Source organism: Phycodurus eques, chromosome 8 (assembly GCF_024500275.1).
Source record: "Phycodurus eques isolate BA_2022a chromosome 8, UOR_Pequ_1.1, whole genome shotgun sequence".
Taxonomy (NCBI): domain Eukaryota; kingdom Metazoa; phylum Chordata; class Actinopteri; order Syngnathiformes; family Syngnathidae; genus Phycodurus; species Phycodurus eques.
The window spans coordinates 27,153,511-27,176,467 of NC_084532.1; the positions used below are offsets into that span (position 1 = coordinate 27,153,511).

At 42.1% G+C, this 22,957-nt stretch overlaps 1 protein-coding gene across 1 annotated transcript in view; it reads right to left on the minus strand.

The window, feature by feature from the left end:
• notch2 (notch receptor 2) overlaps positions 1-22,957 on the minus strand; it is a 57,041-nt gene that overhangs the window by 3,017 nt on the left and 31,067 nt on the right. Inside the window, exons 7-34 of the mRNA XM_061683159.1 lie at positions 22,122-22,355; positions 21,084-21,239; positions 20,523-20,708; positions 19,048-19,161; positions 17,288-17,401; positions 16,960-17,193; positions 14,794-14,904; positions 14,146-14,338; positions 13,874-14,019; positions 13,625-13,738; positions 12,320-12,439; positions 12,078-12,230; positions 11,355-11,583; positions 10,911-11,112; positions 10,388-10,541; positions 10,085-10,269; positions 9,388-9,520; positions 9,055-9,306; positions 8,611-8,723; positions 7,277-7,812; positions 6,446-6,781; positions 5,481-5,623; positions 5,201-5,405; positions 4,011-4,098; positions 3,780-3,933; positions 1,754-2,073; positions 625-772; positions 57-154 (exon numbers count right to left, since the gene is read on the minus strand). Of these exons, the coding sequence (XP_061539143.1) occupies positions 57-154; positions 625-772; positions 1,754-2,073; positions 3,780-3,933; positions 4,011-4,098; positions 5,201-5,405; positions 5,481-5,623; positions 6,446-6,781; positions 7,277-7,812; positions 8,611-8,723; positions 9,055-9,306; positions 9,388-9,520; positions 10,085-10,269; positions 10,388-10,541; positions 10,911-11,112; positions 11,355-11,583; positions 12,078-12,230; positions 12,320-12,439; positions 13,625-13,738; positions 13,874-14,019; positions 14,146-14,338; positions 14,794-14,904; positions 16,960-17,193; positions 17,288-17,401; positions 19,048-19,161; positions 20,523-20,708; positions 21,084-21,239; positions 22,122-22,355 (5,171 nt within the window). The remainder of the gene's footprint in view (positions 1-56; positions 155-624; positions 773-1,753; positions 2,074-3,779; positions 3,934-4,010; positions 4,099-5,200; positions 5,406-5,480; positions 5,624-6,445; positions 6,782-7,276; positions 7,813-8,610; positions 8,724-9,054; positions 9,307-9,387; positions 9,521-10,084; positions 10,270-10,387; positions 10,542-10,910; positions 11,113-11,354; positions 11,584-12,077; positions 12,231-12,319; positions 12,440-13,624; positions 13,739-13,873; positions 14,020-14,145; positions 14,339-14,793; positions 14,905-16,959; positions 17,194-17,287; positions 17,402-19,047; positions 19,162-20,522; positions 20,709-21,083; positions 21,240-22,121; positions 22,356-22,957) is intronic.

The window sequence follows — 22,957 nt, forward strand, 5'->3', positions numbered from 1 at the left end:
CTCTATCGTAGTCGTACACCTATACGAAGACAACGCAGTACTGTATCTGAACAGACCTTATTGTCCTGCATGTCACGGTTGGCTCCGTTCTTCAAGAGGACAAGAGTGGCCTCTACATTGTTAACTGCTGCGGCCCAGTGAAGCGCGGACTTGCCTGGAATAACAGAATGACACAAAAAGTTAACCCAGAAGAAGAGTCTTTGTTGGTCAGAAATTGTAATAATAATATAATAATAAGTGTTCCCCTACATATTCTCGTTGCTGTTTTTGTGCTTCGGTGAAAAGCCCTGTCTAATATGAATATAGTGCTTTGGTGCCATCTTGTGGTATCTACAAGGAATTATAACCCTTTTTCGGGAGGTGTCAATGACTTGGGGATTGTCACTATTTGTGGCAGGGCAGATCTAAAAATACATTTACATTACATTAACTCAACATTGCAGTATAATTGTAACATAACCTTAGTGAATTTTTTTTTAAAAAGAAGCCACATTTCAATACATTATATTATTGGCAAACATGGTACATTCCAATGCTTGCTAACCAAATCTCAAGGGGAAATGTATTTATTTAAAAAAAAAAAAATCAATACAAAAATCAAGGCTTCACTTGTGCATTACTGACCATGGTCATCTACAGCGTTGATGTCAGCATGGCAGTGGATCAGTTCTTCCACCATGCCCTCCACAGCCAACCTGGCTGCCAGGACTAGTGGAGTGGTGCCATCGTTCATTCGGGCATCCAGATCTGTAGCACGATTGCGAATGAGAATCTAGGATGAAGCAAAGATGCAGAGAGAGAAATGTGATTGGTTGGGAATCACTGAGTTAGTGTTGCTGGTAATTTAATATTACCTTTTCATAATAATTGTAAAAGAATAGGCGGCAGGGTACTGTACTTCCGGGGGCAGAACAGTGAGTGAGTGGCTACCACTGACCTGATTTCTCACAGGTATGTTTAAAATATTTGGGCACGTAACATTATCTTTTCGACTGACACTTCACACATTCAAAAATGGCGAAATTCATCATTCAAGCCTTTTACCCGTTTATCTCAATTGCTCTGCCTTGACTAATACTGCCATCGGCACTATTGCAAACCTAGAAGTGACATCAGAATCAGAATCATCTTTATTTGTCAAGTATGTCCAAAACACACAAGGAATTTGTCTCCGGTAGTTGGAGCCGCTCTTAGACATCAGACAGTCAATTTACAGAACACTTTGGAGACATAAAGACATTGACAAAAAAACAATTGTGCAAAAAGATGCAGAGTCCTCTGGCACTTAGAATGACTAATATTGCAATAGTCCGGTGCAATGACCATTGTGCAAAGGGCGCCGAGACTTCAAGGAGTGTATGCGGTATAAAGTGACGAGTAGTGCGATCATCTGGGACAATGTCGGTTGTGCAAATGTTACAGATACTCCTCCATCAGTGTGCAAATGGAGCAGATGCTACTCTGGCATGAGTGGCCAGTATATGCAAATAGTGCAGCATGGCGAGACAACTACAGTGTGTGCACGAGTAATACATAATTGGCCCCACAGAAATGTGACAACGAACTCAAGTCAAAAAATTGCCAGCTTGTTGTAATGGAATTATAGGTTAGGTGTTTAAGATGTTGATCGCAAGAGGGAAGAAGCTGTTGGAATCTCTACTAGTTCTAGTTTGCATTGATTTTGCATTGCATGGTGAAAAAGTTTATTCAGGACGAATGTAGACGTGACGTTAAAGACTGATGCTGTCCTCACCTGGAAGACACCCTGTGCATCTGCTGCCACAGCAGCGTGCAGGGGGGTCCTCCCCATATTGTCGTGGGCGTTGGGATCAGCGCCGGCGTCCAGCAGCCTCTTGGCAGCATCTGCCCTGGCGTAGCGGGCGGCCAGGTGGAGCGCCGTCTCTCCTGTGCGGTCCGTCTGGGCCATGAGCGACGCACCCTGTGCGATCAGGTCGGATATAACGCTCGGTCCCGGTTCATCGCCTCCGCTCTCCTCCTCCTCCTCTCCGGGCAACGAGCAGTCGGGGCCTCCGCCGTTGCGGAGTGAAGCCAACATCAGCGGGGTGAAGCCATCTGGAAGAGGCGGCATTCTCGTGATTAACAGGGGTGCGTAGTAGACTTTACACCGATTTTATCGGGCTGATCGGTATCGGCCGATATTTATCATTTCATGCTGATCGGCTTTAATGTCACAATTCGTCGATCCGATCAATGACGTCATTGATCGGCTCCGCAAAAGACATTTACTCCGCGTTGCCGCGTGCACAGTAAATTTGAATCCAAAAACTAGTTTATTTTTAGCCTTGTCACGTGTCTTTTGACGTAGTACTGTAAATGTCTGACGGCCAATGAAGTTATTTATTAAAAAAAAAAAAAAAAAAAAAAAACGCCGGCGGTGTGGGACAGACAACACGTAATGCCCGGATTACACTGTTAGATTGCTGCAATAAAATCTAGTATTCCGATACCACCGCATCCCGTTTTTTACGATCATTGGGCTAAATTTATCTTGTCAACTCAAATGCGACCGGATACACTCGTTACTGTGGCGACGACAAGACTGGAGCACGCCGACTATATTATGAGGACGAAATGGGGAAAGACGTGTGTTGGTGGTCACAGGACAGGAGAGGACGTTCGTTTAAGGCTTGCTTGAGGTATGTTCACGTACTTTTAATACGATACGGCTAACAAGCAGGCAATGAAAACGTTATGTAGCCTAGCAAGCGAATGGTAGCACGAACGGTTGGAGATAAACATGTCGCCGTTCTGTCGAATCATGCTCTAAAGTTTTGGTTTGAGTGAAGTCATTTAATTAAAAATAAAGTAATTGAATTACAGTAAGTTGGCACCCATTATTTCTGTCATGTAACGTTGGTTTGACCTCACTGATTAGAATACACGATCTGACGAGAGCAGCGATTTCCAACCTTTATGGAGCCAAGGAACATATTTTACAATTGAAAATCTCACGGCACACAAACAAATAAAATTGCCACAAAAAGTGGATACATTAATTACTGCATTTACTTCCTGCTATCTAATAGAAGACTATTTATCAATTGTTCTGTCTGTCACTATAGAGGAACAAAGATACATTATTTATTGTAAATATAATTTTTGGAGCAATTAAGTACACAAGTATATACAGCAAATGAACAGATCATTTAAATAAACACATTCCTCCATCTTGTGATCTGATCAGTGATCGGGTTATCGTTTTTTTAAACTCGCTGATCGGCCCCAAAAATCCTGATCGTGTAAAGTCTAGTGGGAAGTAACCAAGTGCAAATATGTTCGATACATTCCGGTATCTGCACTTAACTTAAGTACTGCATATCATTTTACGACTGTACTTTCAACTCCTTTGTCTATGTTTACCCAAGGTTACGAGCGGCCACAGCAGCCCCTTTTTCCCGAAACATAGACTGGCATTGGATTTTGGCCATTTGTTCAGGTTTTCTCACGGGCATCCATGTCACCGTTACGTTTGCCCATACTCACCCCCTGCCTTAACTTGAACCATACCGTTTTGCCACGGTGGACTGACACGGGGCTGCCGTGGCCGACGGGAGCATAGTGGAAATGTAGCCTTACTTTGTCAAAATAGGCGTGTTACTTTTTTCAACATCTACTTGTACTTAAGTACAGGAATTGAATAAGTACTTTTACCTTTTTTTTTTTTTTTTTTTTAACTGAAGTATCTGTACTTCTAATTTAGTACAGAGTACTGTTGCCATCTCTGACCTCTGGCCTTGAAGCCCTCCAAGCGTTCTTACCGGGTCCCTTGACGTTGACATCCAGGCAGTCTGTATCCATGTCAGCTTGCGGCGGGGTCAGAATGACGTCAGCGGCCTTGCGATGTTGCAGGGTCCACTCCCTTCGGTCAACCCCTCCGTCAGAAGACATGGTTAGCAAGGGCTTGTCTTCATTCTACCAAAAGGCAACGTGCACTTTCAGCGTACATCGGACAACCACGTGTGCTCAGAGTGTTTCCTTTTAATACTCACCCTCGGAATCTTAGCTGGAACCTCATCGTCCATCCACCTTTGGCCTTGACGTCCATCCATCATGGCTCCATCTTGGCTCTTGAAATTTCTAGTTTGAGCATCAAAACCTTTTTACTTTTATCTCTCCTCGTCAGTCAGCAGCTTGAGAAGAAAGAATTCCTAAACCAAGGCTGGATTTACACTACGTGGTAGACACAAGCCCGTTTAGTTTCTCTGAGGTGAGTGGTTTTCAACTGTTGTCATCCTGGGACCAACATTTTCCTGTTGGCATCGTTTTTACAGTTTAAACAATAAACACAATGTATTGTTTAGACATAGCCTTTGAAAACACGTATATCATATTTGACATGTTCAAAGTGCTCTTCAGAGCTCATTAAGAAACTGAGGCTGACAATTGCATGGACAAAAATCAATGTAGTAAAATCAAATATCCCAATTGTACAAAATATCTCTAATATCTTGACACTGAACTCTTGTTTTTAGAATGGCCCGCTCTATTCCCACTGAGCATTGACACTAACAAGAGTCCAGTAATACAGTTTTTTGTTTTTTTATTCAAATCGACATTTCAAACTTTATTTAAATCTCATGAGATGATTGCGGGCAAGCCTTCAATGGATTGTGAAAGGACTTGTGTAAAAAAAAACGTGTAAGACAGCGAACATTATTAAAAATAGTTACACTCAAAAGCAAAATCATTTATTATTATATTTATTGTGATTGTTATGCCTATTAAATGTATTAATTAAATTTTATTTTTATTATACTATTTGTTATTCATATTTATCTCAATACACAATGTGTTAATTAAAATAAAATAACATTAAATATTAATAATTTTTAAAATGTGCTTGAATTATTATTTCATTATAATTTTTTTTTTTTTACTATTTTACATGCACATTTTAACTTTGTGTGTGTTTACATTGGCTGGCGACCGGTTCAAGGTGTACCGCGGCTCCCGCCCGAAGATAGCTGGGATGGGCTCCAGCAGCCCGCGACCCGAGTGAGGAAAAGCGGTAAAGACAATGGATGGATGGACAGAAGTCTGTTTTACATCATCTGAAAATGACCTTGCCCATATGTCCCATCTGTACCTCAAATGCAAAAATCCCTCGGTCATAAAAGTTTGCCCATCCCTGAGGTAGTGTAAATCCAGCATCATAAGTGTAATTGCAGTTATCACTCACTTCATGTCAAAGTCATCTTGACCGACAGGTTCTCTCCTCTTGTCATTCTTATTGGCCAAGAAGCCATCGGGCAGCCACAGCACGCCGTGTTTATTCTTCCTCTTGGCCGCCAGCATCCCCAACACCAGAATGAGCAGAATGATGACAAACGCCACTCCGATCATGTACATGGGAAACGTTGTCGTCTTTGTAACCGTCAGGTCACCTGCGGGTGAAACGAGGACTTTTGTAAATGAAGTGTCGGCTCTTGTTGACGTGGCCCGATAGGAGTCCGACTTACTGTTAACAGACACGAGAGGATAAGGCAGGTCGGCCTTGATGTGCGCCGCTGCGATAAAGGAAGCAGCTTCGTTGGTGTTTGAGAAACAGTCTTCGGATTTCTGGGAACATTCCCGGTTGTCAATTTGCAGGTGGACCACTGAACTGCACAAACAAACAAAAAAACATATCCTGTGTGAAAAATTATTTTTTTTCTTTACAACTAACCCTCAGAGGGTTTTCCTGCATGTAAAGACTGGCTCCAAAACATTGGCATATTATTTGACCAATAACACAGTAAGTTGGGTGTCATTTTTGACTGCTACTGCGGTACAGTGGTACCTTGGTCCCTTTATAAAATATATAGTAATTTAACAGGATGTAAAGAATTAAATAGTTTGTGAAGCATGATTCATTGTGATTATGCGACTCCTGGTGTGTGAGCCTTAGCCACCTAGGGGTAGTATAATACAAACATACCAATATACAGAGACGGTCACTCCTCAGTAGGCTGCAGTATTTATCATTTTTGCAGAGGATAAAGAAAAATATTCCATCGAGTATTGTTAAATTGCCTGTCTACGTGTTGCTCCATCGCTTGTGTTCAAACGTCCATTGCTTAAAGGAGTGCAGGAGAGACACACATTTTGTTGTGTATGCTGTTATACAATGACAATAAAAGGCAATTCATTTAAATTCGATTATAACACAGAGACTCCGACGCTATTTATTAGCTCATCTGTGGCATTTTGCACTGTGTGTTAGCATTACGCTAAGCAGACAGTCCTAAGGCAATGTGGTTGTCTTAAATACACAATGTGTAATTCTCTTTGTTTGACAGTCAACTTCAACTGGAAGTGGCATTAAACATCTTGAAGCCCCTTTTCTCCAAACGACAGCTTGTATCGTAGTGTAAATCCTGGAAAACCCCCCCAAAAAAACAACCCAATCAACATAAAAAAATGCTCGAGTTAGCACTATCCTTACCCGATAACCTCTCTCTCCAGCTCACGCTTGCCCCTTTGTAAGTGCCGCCCGTGCCCATCCTCCGGCCCATAGTACGGGTACACCATGGGCTCCTTGTTCTCATCCAGCTTCACCTTTAGGTTGGTGTGGAGCAGGGCTCCCAGGGAGCGCAAGAAACCACGCAAGTCCTCAATCAGCTCCTTCGGCTGCAGCCGAACCACGATAACCAGGGTGCCCTCGATCACTTTGGCTGGAGTATCACTGGCGCAGTCCAGACCGTCCCAGCCGCAGGCCTCCGTGTTGCAGCTCCAGTCACACACGAGATTACCATAATGGTCCGGACAGTACTTGTCATACCTGGAAAATACACAGGGTGGGTGGTATAATTCTTTAATTTACAGTCAGGTCTGTTCGTGGCCATTTTTGCTTCTTTTACTGCATAAAGTTTTTAATTAATGGTAATGTTAATGACTGTTAATGTCATTCGTACAAAATAGCCATTCATTGTTATATTTTAACCCTTTTAATTCCATTTTATCTGCACAATGCACAGGCTGTAAAACCTGGAAAAAATGTTAGCATAATTAATTTTTTTTTCTATTCAGTGCAGCCTTGATTTTTGAGTTTAATTCGTTGTGACCACGCTTGTCACTCAAAACAAATTATCATCTTACATTCAACTGTTTCCTTGTCCAAAAATGTAAAATGATCGTCAACAAATTGTATGACTCCATCCAGTATGTAAAATGGAATTTAAAAAATTTACTTTTCATGGGTTTCAACTGACGAAAAAGGGTACAATTTGATGTAAACTACATATTATTTTTCCAATGAATGGAATGGGCTACATACTTGCAGGTGCTGGGCGCATGTTCCTGGCATTCAAAGCTGTCAAAGAGGCAGCCGGGGTTGTCGCACTCCTTGTCGCAGCGTCCGTTTTTAAAGTAATCCCAGCAAGGAACACTGGCGGTGCAGTTAACCCAAGGCTGCTTCCAGTTGAGCGAGCAGTCTCCTCCGTCCCACTGACATTCGTGGTTGTTACACTGAGTGTCGCACACTTTATCGCCCGACTGATGCTCACACTGAAGATACGGGCAGGAAGGCGTGCGCGGTACGGCCACTTTGTTCTCGCAGTAGCGTCCGGAGAAGTGCGTGAGGCAGCGGCAGCTGTACAGGTACGGGTTGGAAGGGTCGTTAATGCAGGTTCCGCCGTTTTGGCAGGGCGTCGGGCACGTCTGCTTGTTCTCGCAGTGCGGCCCGCTGAAGCCTGGTTGGCACTGGCAGTAGAGCTGGCCCACTGGTGACTCCACGCAGTTGCCGCCGTTCTGGCAGTGGAGCTTGGCACAGCTATAGCCTTCGAGATCACCGCAGTTGAATCCGGTGAAGCCCTAAAAGCAGAACATCTGACTTTATACGTGTTTGTGTAGTGGCAATAACGCTTTACAATGGCATGTAGGGGAAAGACATTTATTACTATTTGCAAGACTTCCTGAAAATTTACAGCTTGTCTACCATACCTCTGCCATCGTTTGGCCCTCTGAAGCAAGCATGAGGATTAAAGAAGGGGAAGAGGTTAGTCAAGAGAAAAACAAGCATTAAGTGATAAAGCGTGATAAGAGGAATAAAGTGTGGAGAATAATACAGTCCGTCTCAACTGGTTGGTGGGCTAAAGAAGAACAGGACGTCAACTCAATGCGGCCTGTACATTTAATGCAATGAGGTTCAATCTGTCCGTCTGCCATTCCGTTTTGTGTGTTCATGCTTATTTATTAATAGAATTGCAAAAAATTAAATAAAATGAAATAAAGCTATCTACGTGAAAAGTATTACACATTCGACAGGACCTTCCATAGTATTTCTTTGCGTCTAAAATTAAATATATACAGTGAACTCCCGGCCTATCCATTAATTCACCTGGTAGCGTTTTTCTGTGGAAGCAATTCTCAGCTATTCGCTGGTGGAGAGCGGGGGTGGGGTCAATTATACACAGCTTATGCCATTCGCGTCAGGGCTTGGACCTTGTCCCTCGCCAATTGTTTGGATTTACTGTATAATATTCTAAAAAGTATCAATTGTTAGATTGAGCGTTGATTTTCCAATGTCCATCCGTGGCTCCGCCTCATACAGAAATATTTTAAAACTACAACTTGATGGCTTTCGTGAAGAACCATCGTTGGGAAACTTACAAGGGGACAGGAGCAGGTGTAGCCATGGACTGAGCTCATGTTCATGGAGCAGACGCCGCTGTTATGGCACGGCTTGGACAGACACAAATCCACCATGGACTCACAATGACGACCTTTCATAAAGAGAAAAGGAGACATCAGGGGAAAAACAAATGTAGCAAAAACAGTACAGTGAACGCACGAACAATATATATATATATATTTTTTTTTTCCTGCAATGTCCTAAGATGTCACAAAATGGTGCCAATGCCTTGAGTAATAAGAAAGCACTAACAGGTGTCGAGGAAGTAGAAGTGAAATGATAAATCTCGACTTATAGGCTAAAATATTTGTATGTTGGGGAGGAGCTAAGTTTAGCCTGGGTTGTTAGTGGAAGTTACGTAGTGTCTTTGAGTCCCTATCCCCCTGCACGTTAAGCTTAGCATATAAGGAAAAGTAGCAAACCTGTGTAGCCGAGGCGGCAGCGGCACTGATAGTCATTGACAAGCTGGACGCAGTCCAGACTGCCGGTGGCGTGGCACGGTTCGGACAGGCATTCGTTCAGATCCCCCTCACAGTGTTCTCCGACAAAGCCCGGCAGGCAGGAGCACATGTATCGCCCTATTCCGTCCACACACTGACCGCCGTTCAGACAGCGGGGCTCCCACGAGCCAGGCTTGGGTGCGCAGTCGTCCACGTTCACTTCGCACTGAAGCCCTGCACAATAGAGGACAAGCAGATGATGTGACATTTAACTCTCTTTTGAGCGTGATGATGTAAACCTGGAGTTGGGCTCGCCTTGTGTTCCGGGTGGGCAGGCGCAGGTGAAGTGGTTGATGAGGTTTATGCACGTTCCTCCATGGAGACAGGGCCTCGAGTGACATTCGTCAACATCATACTCACAATTCACCCCCTGGTAGCCTGGCTTGCACTAGAGAAATAAAATGTGTGCTAAGTGACAGTGGTGGGCCAATTTAGCTTTTTTTTTTGCGTTTTTCTTTTAAGATTTCAGCATCTATGTGTTGCCAGGTCAATCTTATCTGCCCATGGCTTTTATGTGACTGAAACTATATTAGCAATGAGACTGTCTCGTTAACCTATCACAACTCAATTTTCGTCCTCACAGGCCTCGAGCGCTGGCCCTCGATGACATCAGCATATTCCCCCCCCCCCCCCCCCCTAATCCTCTGATTGGTTGGTTAGGGCAAAACTTTTCACAGCAAACTTTGACTAGCAAACATTTCTGTAGCGATTTGCTGTGTTATTAGTTATTAGTCATGTTAGTAGACAAGTATTGATTGTGAACTGGTCAAGATGATTTAAATGGCACAGTTACATGCTGTTGTACTGCGTTTTAGTATAGTAATTGATGGTTTCTGTAATTGCAATGTTATCGTAGCGATTTTAAAAGGTGGATTAAGTCGGGTTAGTTGTTACTGAAGGTCCACGTACCAAGCTACATCCGACCAAGTGCAAACAAACACAATCTACTTACAACACATTCATATGTGCCCTGATAGTCCTTGCATGTAGCTCCATTGCGGCAGGGATTTGACTGGCACTCATCGACCATATCGTCACAGTAGCTGCCCGTGTATCCTGGCTGGCACAGACACTGGTGGGAATTACCCACGTTCACGCATCGCCCTGCATTTTTACAAACACTCTCCACTTCCAGACCTACGGAATTCACGGAAAAGAAGATCGATTATTTCAGTCACGTAAAGGATTTTAACCACGTACACAAGTCACAAAAACATTTTGTGAGTAGCGCATATGATCAAAGCAAATCCCTCACCATTCCTGGCAGCAAAGTCCTGGCAAGACATATTGGGGACATCACAGTAAAGTCCAGTCCATCCCATTTGACAATGACAGGTCCATGAGGTCGCCGTTTGAGAGCAGGAGCCGCTGTTGTGACAGCGCACTTGGCTGCACAAGTTGACAAAGTTCTGTAAACGGTAGCATGAACAACTGTTTGAGTCACTCAAGAGGTTACCAAGGACAGAATATAAAATGAGAGAGTACAGTGCATCTCACAAGGTGTTTCAAAAAGCACCAAAACGGTGAAAGGGGCAGGTTTTCCAGCAAACAAACGGAGAATAGGTTCCCCAAATAATTATCAGCTAATAGGTCAATACATAAGCAGCAATTCACAAATAGGCTGGGGAACACTACAATAAAGGTTTTATGATGGGAACAGTTTGAGCCTGGAATAAAGGAACATTTTGAACTTGGAAGTCAACCACCATCAGGGAACTGATTGGGTTTGAAGTTTCCTCTGTAATTTCTCCCATCTACTAATAAAACATAGCATGTACCTGGCAGTTTTGTCCATTGTAGCCCACAGGACATGTGCATCTGTAGGTGCCCAGGCCGTCCGTGCAGGTGCCGCCATTCTTACAAGGCTGGGAGTCGCATTCGTTCTGCTCATACTCGCAGAAAGTCCCGTAGAAGCCGGGACGGCAGCGACACGAGAAGGTGTTAATGTCATCAATGCATGAGCCGTTATTTAGGCAAGAGCTGGAGGGACGAGGAAGAGGAATTATTCAAATATGCTTTTGACTGTGGTGAATCAGTTATTTATCACTGTCACTGTTTCAAAATATCACATTTGTATTGACCTCTGCGGAACATGCACCACTCACAAAAAGTTATGGATAATGGGCGTTGGTGTGAAATCCGGAAATTTCACAGAAAAGCCCAAACTAAAGTTCACTAGAAAAGCAAGTTTGGGTCTAAAGTACATCGATTCCGCGGCTCACCTTTCAGTGCATTCCTGGATGTTGTGTTCACACAGGATGCCATCAAAGCCTGCCCGACACTCGCACACAAAGCTGTTGACATAATCCCGGCAGTTGGCGCCGTTCCAGCAGGGTTGGCCGGCGCACTCGTCGATCTCCGTCTCACAGCGGCCCCCTTCGAAACCTCGGCGGCACTCGCAGGCGAAACCGCCGACATCGTCCACGCAGGAGCCTCCGTTCAAGCACGGGTCTGGAGGGCACAGAAGACAGACGATCTATTTTTCTCTCTTGTGCTTTTAAAATCAGAATTTATTTTTATTGTAAATTTGTGTTACCCTTTTTATGTTATGAAATAAATTGAAATAAAATCAAAATGGTTTGTTGAAAATTTTGGTATTTGACTATGCAGTTTTACAATGAACTCCAACTACGAGTGACAAATACACAATCTGAATCACACTTTGCCTCATATATTAATGCAGAACTGTGCGCACAAGTCTTATTTTTGATTCCTCAAAGTGATGGTATACGATAGTCTCTGAATAGTGAGAGAGTGAGAACAATAATAAGTTAACAGTAAGTATGTTTTAATGAGTGTGTTTAGAGCTTTTGAGTGCGTAAAACAAAAAAAAAAAAAAAATCTTTTGAATATGGTCTGTCTATATTTCAGATTTTAAACTGTTGTGGGTCGGTTTAAAAATGGGGATTCATTGTAGATGAAATACAGTAGGAGGGCAAACTCACTGGGTGAACAGTCGTCAACATCTGTCTGGCAGTTGTGGCCGCTGTAGCCTGGCTGACATTTACAAATGTAGCTGCCCGGGCTGTTCACACAGCGACCGCCATTTCGGCAAGGATTCTTTTTGCACTCGTTGACATCCTCCGTGCAGCGCGGCCCTGAATGAAGAAATGGATGAGGACAGTGTACTTCCACATCGATTAAAACATAAAATGTTGACATTTTCTCTCATTGATCAGAGACGTACCTTCCCATCCGGCAGGACATCGGCAAGTGTAGGAGCTGTAGTCTGCAGTCGGGCGACACACTCCTCCTCTTTCACACGGATGAGAAGCACAAGGAACAAGCTCGTCCTTACAGTTTTTACCTGTTGGGACAATTGAACCCATTTTTAATGATCAATCAGAGATTTTGTCTTGCACTTTGTTGAAATGCCTAACCTGTGCATTTATACAAGAGAAGGATTTCACACTGACTGACTATGTCAATTTGTGAGTAAATTGCAATGGAATTAGCATTATTTGAGTGCTTATAATATTTAGGGCATTTTTGTTTCGTGGTGCGCTGCGAGAGCTTTCTAATGTAAAAAAAAAGCATGACAAGACTGGGAAAAATTTTATTCAATGAAGAATCAGTGATTTGCGTTAGATCGTTGTACCAAGAGCCACAGGCGAGGATTAAAATTAAATGGTAGTCTGACGAAACGACTTAATTTGGAAAGAGTGACAAGACAGGGATGGGTGCAAGGATGGGTATGTTGCAAAATGGAAAAACATAGGCATGGGGATGACGGGCGTTGAGAGAAGAAACTTAATAGCCCACAAAGGCGCACTGAGGATATTAAGTAACCAATTGAATGTGATGCCCAAAACTACAATCGAAATATGGAATGTTGTTGTTGAAAAGTGTAATTTGGGGAAAGAGACAAAGATTTGGAGTTGGTTTGCATTTGATGATAGGTTCACTGCTGATTTGATAAACATGGCTGAGAAAGAAAATCACAGTACAATAGTTGAACGGAGTAAGCTGCAGAGTTTTGAAAAATTAAGTGATACATTTGAATTAGATGGATACGACAGATATCGATACCTACAAATAAAGGATTATCATGAGAAGGACATCAAAACTGCCACTTATCATGAAACTGTTGGCATATTTCGAAAAGCTTAAGTGCAGCGTGATTTCGGATCTATACAGAAGTTTTTTGATGTCATGCAGAGAATTTTCGTCTCTCTATATACAAGGACTTGAAAGTGCAAATAACCGAGGAAGCATGGTTGAATACATGTAAAACACACACGCTAAAAAACAAATCAGGATCTGGAGGGAATTTAATTGGAAAAGCATGGTCAGATTCTTCATAACTCCAAAGATTAGGAAGGAAAGAACATCTATTCAGCAACCATGCTGGAGAGCATGTGGTTAAATGGATGCGGATCAGACACATATATTATTTTGGGCATATTGGGACAAAATATAATATATGGCCTAAAAATAAATTATGGAATATCAAATACCAAAAACATGTCAGATACAAATTTGGAGACATAACCTGTAAATGGTGGACTACACTGGCAAGTGTAACCGTTGACTCTGTCCATACAAATGCCTTGGTTGAAACAGGGATTGGACGCGCACTCGTCAATGTTCTTCTCACAGTTCAAACCTGAGAGCAGAAACAGAAGGTAAAAGTTATAGAGTCTTTTGAGTTCATCCTGAAATTTCACCCCAAAGTCCAATATCACAGACTTTTTACGAGTAGTGTAAATATCACATTGCGAGAAATCCATCTCTGCACTACCTCTGAATCCAAGCTGGCACACACAGGTGTACCCGTTATGTCGGTCCAAGCAGGAGCCACCGTTTTGGCACGGGTTGGGCTGGCACTCGTCTTTTTCCTGCTCGCAGTGTTGTCCTCCCCAGCCGGGTTCACACTCACAATGGTACCTGGTAACGAGGACAAGGAGGAGTTTCGAAGTAACCACATACAGTAGGATCCACTCGTGGAAAGCAGAGCAGGCCTGTGTGCAAACGAGAGCTATGACCTCAGAGTGGCGTACGAGAAGTCCTTACCCGTGTTGCTGCTCAATACATTCGCCGTGCACGCAAGGCTGGTGCTCACAGTGGTCGATCCCCGAGAGGCACAGAAGGCCGTGGGTGCTGGGCGGGCACAGGCAGTGGAAGCCGTTCACCTTGTCAATGCAGGTCCCGCCGCTCATACACGGGTTGGAGTTACACTCGTTGATATCGACCTCACATTTGAGTCCTATTGGAGAAAGGATTTCAATGATTAAGAGCATCCAAAGTGCCATCGGGTTACAGTACAGCTTGAAACGTCGCATTACGATCATATAGTGGGACGGCTTTATTTGTTACGTGTCCGAGCGCGTACATTTTCCTCATTGAAATGCCATTAATCCGTTGCATTCCCCAAACAACCACCACAACTACTGTTTTTAATAAAGAGAAATAGCATTGCATTGTATGAACATAAACAAACGTAATAATGTAAAGATATAAACTGGTTTTATACAGGTAATTACTGTATGTCCTATTGTATTTGTGCGTGGATGAGTATCTTTAACTAATCTTTAATACTGCTTTTAGAACCCAAACGTTCAGTGCCAAGAATGTATTTTGACCTCTTTCGTAACTCGAAAACATTGTAATTTGGTGCAGGGCACCACTGCATTGACCTTACTGGCGTACATCCACGCATACCTGTGTATCCTGGGGAGCACGCACACTTGTACTCGTTGATGCCATCCTGGCACTCCCCATACTCGCAGGGGTTGCTGGCGCAGTCATCTTCATTGATTTCACAGTTGACACCTGAGGAAAGTGAAATAAAATTCATTGTAGTTTAGCAACATCACTTCATTTAATCACATAATATAGGGCTGATGGTTTGAATATACGCAAATACAGTTAGCCCTTGCCGATTCGAGAATCACCATTTTCACCTATATCTACTCAATCCAAAATATAATAAGAAATAATAGCTTAGCTTTATCTGGTGCCTTTCAAGGAACCCAAGGACACTGATCTCAATTAAAATATAGATGATGTTAGGGCCGCCAGGCTAGTGGAGGAGGAGCTAGCTTTGGCTACTGGCTTGACACCAAGCAGCAGGAGAATGTAGACGTCCGACAGGCAAAAAGCAGGGTGGTAAACTTCAGCATGATGCAGAGACGGGTGCGAATCGCTACTGGCGGTGGTAGAAGTGAACAGCTGATCAGCTGCTGATGGCTAGCTGCTCAACGTAAGGTGAAGTTAGTGCCCAGTCAAAGATAAATAGTAGTACTGATGTATCACCGAGTCAAAAATATAATAAAACGTAGTAACTGGTACTTTTATGGGTTGCGAAGCTGCGACATACAAGCCAGGGTCCTCACTTTCTGGTGCATTTGCCCCCCCCCCGCCCCCCCAAATCACATCATTGGTTAACCATTTATTTTTAAGGTTAACGTTGCAAGATGACTTTGAAAGGATAAAGGGCATGTATAGGGTTTAAATAATTAATATAGGCAATTATTAAAAAAATATATATAGAAATTGGGGGCGAGGGTTCGCTGTAGTTTCTATACAGTTAGTTGGCCTGCAGGGGGCGTTCAAGTTCACCTTTCTAAAAAGGTCCTGAGCAGGAAGTGAAAAAATGCGAACAAACCAGTAATTCAGCAAAAGTCAAATACATTTTGCTTGTGTCACAGCATGACGAAGCTAACGCATGAGTGAGATACAAAGCAAACTTTCAAAAAGAGGAACTTCACAGGAGAGGGAGGAAGTGTGACTTTGACATTGGAAAGTGAAAATGAACTACAGCATTCTACTTCTGGTCAATTCAGGACAGTATAGCCACTAGTACCAAGTGAAAGGGCGGTTCACTATACAGACTTGAATGTACTAACCCACGGGAAAATGTGGTGTAATGCCACTTCAAGCAGACTTGTGACAGAAACCAATGCAGAGTGTTGCACTGGAAGCTAAAATGTACAAAGACCCACCATCTTTCGGATCTATATAACCTGACAAATATATGCAACCCCCACTGTAAGTTGTATTTAAAATAACTAAATAGATGAATGTAATTTTCAATGTACTGTACAAGCCCAGTGAAAATGATCGCTTAAACAGGTCAGTCATTTCAGATGAAGGTTCCGTAGAGTGGTGCCTTGAGATACGAGTTTAATTTGTGATCATTCCCCATTGCAATAAATGGAAATACCATTAATCCGTTCCAGCCTCCCCCCCCATTAAAAAGAAAAACAACTAAAATGTCTGTCATGGATTTTTTAAAATATATTTGATAAAAGCATACAGTAATGACATAATTAAATAGAATGTAAATACATTTAGCAATTTTTGGAACATTATTTGTTTCAATTCAATGGACATTGTGCTGCTCCTTCTGGTGTACAGGCCTTGGCCACCGGGAGGCAGTTTATTATGTCTCAGCTCCCCAGTAAGCCGCAGTAACCTTAGTCGCTCTTTGCAGAGGATAACGAATATATGCCTGTGAGTATTCTTACTCGTTAGTCCGTTTGTATCGTTTTGTGATGTTTATTAGCGTTAAGCTAAAAGGACTTATCTATAGCAAAGCAATGTGGTTCTTTTAAATACACAACGTGTAATTCTCTTTGTGTAGTTTGACAGTAAACTTCAAGTAATGACAATAAACACCTTGAATGGAGTTGCATTGAGGTTCACTGCCACCACACTGCTCGTATTTCAAAATTTTCCCGGGAAATCAAACAACAACAAAAGCGAGGGCTCGCATCCCGAAAAACTCTTACGCACTCGTATCTCAAGGCACCACTGTATTTGTTTCTCTTTAAAATAATAGAAGTTCTCAATTTTCTCAAAGCCTTTCAGGGCAAATAGGTCTACCTGCAGTCCCAGGTGGACAGTTACACTGGTAGGCGTTGACCAGGTCAATGCAGCGTCCTCGGTACTGACAAGGGTTGCTGTGGCACTCCTGCACTTGGATGTTGCAGATGGAGCCAACGTATCCCAGCTGGCACTCGCAGGAGAAGGTGGCGATGCCGTCCTTACACACGCCGTGGTGACATGGCTCCGGCTGGCAGTCGTTGATGTTCTCTTTGCAAAGAAGACCGGTGAAGCCTAGTTTGGGGAAAGGGAAGCGGCCATTTTGGACCTAATTTAGTGTGCTTTTCGAGTAGGCTAGTCAGTCCCAAAGTCAGTCGTGAAATCTGACCTTCAGCACATTCACAATCGTATCCGTTGGGTCGGTCGATACACTTAGCTCCATTTAAACATGGTGTACTCGAACATTCGTCGTTGTCTATCTGGCACGTTTCACCACTGAAGCCTGAAAACATGACAAAAATAGATGAGCCCAAGTCTATAATTTAAAAAAAATAAGAATTACAGTGAACCCTGTCTATATCCCGGTTCATTGTTTTTAATCATTTTTTTATGGCCTTCGTTTTCAGTCGGAATCTAGAGCTGATAGAACCATTTGTGCTGCAACATGCCAGGCTGCTCTGAGGTCTACTGGAAGAGATGCAGCGTCATAAACAGCAAGAAGAGGCAGAGAAGGTCCCCTACTAAGCTGCAGTAATAGTCGTTCTTCCCACAGAGCAGAGAAAATATATGAATTGTTTTATGCTGTTTATACGGTATGTGTTGCTGCTCTGTGTGTTTTAAAGTAGCAGTTGTTTGAAGTTTTACATTGATGCAAATTTTTCCGATAGTCTGTCTGCATTATATATTAACATTAGGCTAGCAAGACTCTTGTAGGACAAAATAATTATTCGGTTGATCATTTTGGTGTTTGAATGTATAATGTTAATTGTATTTTGTTTTATGTGTTGTGTATGTGTTTTATAGTACAATTCAACTGGGAGAGACAAACAGCTAGAAGTACAGAGCACGTTGCTGCTTATTTGGAGAACTGTGTGCGGGAGAATATTATAATTTCAAAAGTAATATTTTATAACTAATACAACTAAGGAAATGTGTTATACAAACTTTTAAAGTGTTTAAAGCATGGGAGAGGGGTAAAATATTTGTCTTTTTAGTTTGGTATTTTTATATTGCAGATTTTGCCCGATAGTGTGTGGGTCTTGAATGGGGGTTCATAATAGAACCATTTCATAGCAGAATTTTGAAGAAGAAGAAGAATCACCTCACAGTATGAATAAGATCCTTGGGCCTGACTGTAATTACTCGTGTATAATGCGCATTCCCCACCCCCAAATGTTTTTTTCAAAAGTCAGTAGTGCACGTTATACATAGGTATAGGAGAAAATGAAAACGACTTTCACATTTTACAAATGTATGCCACCATCAAAAGGTTATGAAACAGCTGTACACTTTCATTCCAATATGCCACTGCCCTCTAGAGGTTATGAAAAAGTTGCAGTTTCATTCTAGTATGTCCCCTAGAGGTTGTGAAAAAGGTGCAGCCTACAATTTCATTCCAATATGACAGGGGTACATATGACTGCATATATGTACAACTGTGCTCATAAGTTTACATACCCAGGCAGAATTTGTGAGAGAGAAAAAAAAAATTTCCCCAAATACGACTGATGGCTGAACAACAACCATCATTAAATTCTTTGTTATCTTTTGTTTAATGGTAATGCTTTTCTGAAATTCTTGACAGTTTAATTAAATTAAATGTGTATCGCCTGGCCCTTCATGTTTTCTTTGAACAATTATGCCCATCTTACAAATTCTGCCTGTGTAATCAAACATATGAGCACAACTGTGTGTTTTCTCATTTACTAAATAAAAGTAGGGCTGTTCAAATAAAGTGCTTAACTTCAGAATAATTTGTTGAAAAAACTAACAAAATACAAAAAATACTTCATGTTTTGATCATATGGGTAGACGCAAAATCATGGATTGTAAAAATGCATTATACATAGGTTGAAAGGTTTTCCAGAATTTCGACGTCAACTTTGGGGGTGTGCATTATACACGAGAAATTACGGTATGTGTACCAACCTGCTGGGCACTCGCAGACAAAGCGGTTGACCTGGTCCAGACATTTACCCTGGTTCAGACAGGGGGAGCTGAGACACTCGTTTACCTCGATCTCACAGTGAGTGCCCTCAAATCCTGGACGAAGTAAAAAAAATAAATACATAATAATAAATAAATAAAAAATAGGATTCATTTACAACATCAGGTGTGAGAAAATTTCCCATTCTTTAATCCGGGCCACAGAGCATTTACATTGGATGGACGCCTCCTCACCGAGGAGGCGTCCGTGAGGCATCACAGATGAGGTGGCTGGGGCATCAGATGCCCCAGCCACCTCATCTGGCTCCTCTCGATGCGGAGGAGCAGCGGCTCTACTCTGAGATCCTCCCGGATGACCGAGCTTCTCACCCTATCTCTAAGGGAGAGCCCGGACTCCTGCGGAGGAAACTCATTTCGGCCGCTTGTATCCGGGATCTCGTTCTTTCAGTCACGACCCACAGCCCGTGACCATAGGTGAGGGTAGGAACGTATATCGACCGGTAAATTGAGAGCTTTGCCTTTCGGCTTAGCTCCTTCTTTACCACAACGGACCGATACAAAGTCCGCATTATTCATTTATATCATTAAATAACGGATTTATTGTAAATAATGAAACAGTACAATTACATATACCTGTACGTTTAACAATGTTTGGTTTACTTTATCAAATAGTTGGTTAATTTATTATAATTATAATAAAATACCTTTTCATGGGTTATTTTCAACACTATTTTCATGTATTTTTTTCATTTTATCTTTAATAATTGGTCAATTGAGTTATTGTTAATATTTACAAATATCTTTTAAAAATACACATTCCTAACTTTTTTTTTATTCAATCATGGGTTAATTAATTCGAATTAAATAAATTACACATAACATTTAAAAAAGAAATATTTTATTTTTAGAATTATAATTTTCCATATATATTTGAACTATATATATATTTTTTTAAGAATGACCTAATCCAGTGATTCTCAAAGTGTCGAGGGAATATTGGTAGAGGTATGCAAAATAATCATTTCTTAACTTTAAAGTTGGATTCAATATGTTTGTTTGACAACTGTTTGTATTCAACTACATTTTTAACTGAATCATTATTTAAGTACTGGGTTTTTTCTTTTTTAAGTTCAGTTGTGTTCAAACTGGGCAGAACTTTACAGTTTCTTACAATAATAATAAATATACTTTTTAGGAATAAATTGTTTTTGATGAACACTTTGGCCTACTATCTACTCAGTAACCCTATCATGACCAACATTAAAATACAAAGAGAGCCAGGTATGTTTTGAGGTGGTACTTGGTGTAAAATTTTGAGAACCACTGACCTAGATTCCAAAATCAAATGTGGCCCTCAAGCACAAAAGTCTCACCATGCCTGCACTAAATGATAGTCTGCCGAATGGACAAAGAACTACTACATTACAAGTACATTTGTAAGATTTCATGAAACGTACCAGGCATGCAGATGCAAGTGTAGTCGCCGATGCGATCCAAGCATGTCCCGTCATTCTGGCAGGGGTTCGATGCACATTCATTGACATCCTGTTCGCAGCGTGGCCCGGCGTAACCCCTCACACAGTTGCAGGTGAAGGAGCCTTCGGTGTTCATACATTGGCCGCCGTGCTCGCAAGGGTTGCTTCCTGAGGATGAAGAGGATGGAAGGGGTCATTGTCTGGAATGATATGTAGAGGTTAGACATTTTGTCCAATCAGATTTCAGTCTTTTTGTGTTGCGATGTCCATCTAATCTGCCCAGGGCCTTCTGAATCAGTAGGGTTGACCCATGCACCATAAACTAAATAGTGGTCCCCCGCATATTTGAAATGTTCTACTAGTCTACAATTTGTAGATTTTTTTTCGGGAACCTTACCTGTTATTTACTGAAAAACGTACATATTTGCTGTTTATGCAATTAGGTCAAAGCCAGGTCTATTATAAAAAAAATATCTCTTTGTCGCCACCTTATGGCAGCATGGGGCGAAAAGACTACTTTCAAGTACGATCAATCACTCTCACCGATGATGCACTCGTCTCTGTCGACGTTGCAGGTGCTGCCGACGTAACCGGGCGGACAGTTACAGTTGAACATGCCGCTGATGGGGTTGGTGTCACACTGGGAGCCCTCCCTGCAAGGGTTGCTGATGCAGGCGTCGTCAATGTGGCAAAGTAAACCTTGGCGAAATAAGAGGTGAAGAAAAGCGATGACTTGAGGCCTCCGCAGAGTCGGTTAAGGTCACCAAAGAATATATCATTCAAATAAAAGTCCCAAAATACCGAAATGACATTTACAGTATGTCACGTTCACATCATCACCATTATCTACAGACTGAATGTGCCAAGCTAGTCAGCTGTGTTGTGATCACATGGGGCCGATTCTCATGGATCGCGGCTGCTGCCTCCGCCTGAGGGTAGACAGCAAGGCGGCAGTAGAATCATAAAATCATCTATATTTGGAAAATATTATTTCTGGTTAGACCTGTTCCACAGATTGCAGTCGCCAAAGTCCAATAATCTTTGGAAGGTAAAACCTTGACATTTTCTTTCATTATTTTGTTCTGACAAGTAACTGTAACTACGACATAATCGTTGCAGAAATGGACTGATTTATATTTGGTTGTCACTATTTTCCACGACTTCTAATTTCAAACTCAATTTGTTGTTGAAAATATGTGCAATAATGAAATGCAGTGGAAATTGTGTAGTAATGATATAATAAGGTTATTACAGATTTTTATGATTTTCACTAAGATGTGGCCTGCAATGAAAATTAGCTTGACACACCTGTATAATAAACTATATCCTCTAATAGAGCAGCACTTTCTCTTACAACTCTGCCACAAACTTAATGTCATAAAAATGAAAGCCATCTAGTTGCACCACCTGTTACTTCTTGTCCCGAGGGGGAAAAGGGAGGCACCTATTTGAGGTGTGGTGTTTATATATTCAAGTGGAAGATACGCCCAGTGATTAATTGAGGATATAATGGCATTATGACCTATCTGGTGTGTGCGTGTTTTTTTTGTTTTTCCAACAGGACTTTTGCGAGTAGCTCACCCGTCTTCCCATGAGGGCAAAGGCAGATGAACGAGGCTACGCGATCGATGCACGTGGAGCCTTGCGTGCAGGCGGCGGTCGCGCAGTCGTCGATGTTTTCGGAGCAGTCAGGTCCGCTCCAGCCGTTGACGCACACGCACACGTAGCCGCCGGCTAGGTTGTTGCAGGTCCCACCGTTCTGGCAAGTGTTGGGCTGTAGGCGACATTCGTCCACATCCTCTGTGCAGTGCTGACCTGTGAAGGGGGCAGGAGGGCAGCAGAACTTGTTCATAATAAGTACAGGGGCCTTTTCAGCTGGCCTAAACACAATCAGAAGCACTGAACCACGTTTAGAATTTAAATTCTAATCATTGTTCCATGAAAATGTATTCATTTATTCATAACGGTCTATTTTCTTCAATTTGTGGCAATTCTCTTGGCTGCACTGCTTCTACTACATGCTAAATTTTTTTGGTCCAATCAGATTTCAGCTTCACATTGTATCTCGCATTCCCTGCTTCTCATCTTTTCATCCTTGTTTCAAACTGCCTGTCTCTTTCCTTTTTCTGTTGTTTTGTCCTTGACATTGCACTTCAGGTCAAGAGATTTTTTTTTTTTTTTTTGTTACAAACTACTGAAAGACAGTAGTCACGGTATGGTCGCGGTTCACTATTCATGAATTCACGTTTTATTCTGTGGAACCTGTACCGAGCTAGTCGTTCTATTTGTTTTGTTTTTTGTGGTCTTCCTGAATCACCTTAGGATCCCACCAAAGCACCGTCTAAATCGGAAAGTAGTGCTATACAATGGCGCCCTCGGTTTTCGTAATTAATCTGTTTTACTAAAAACAACTTAGC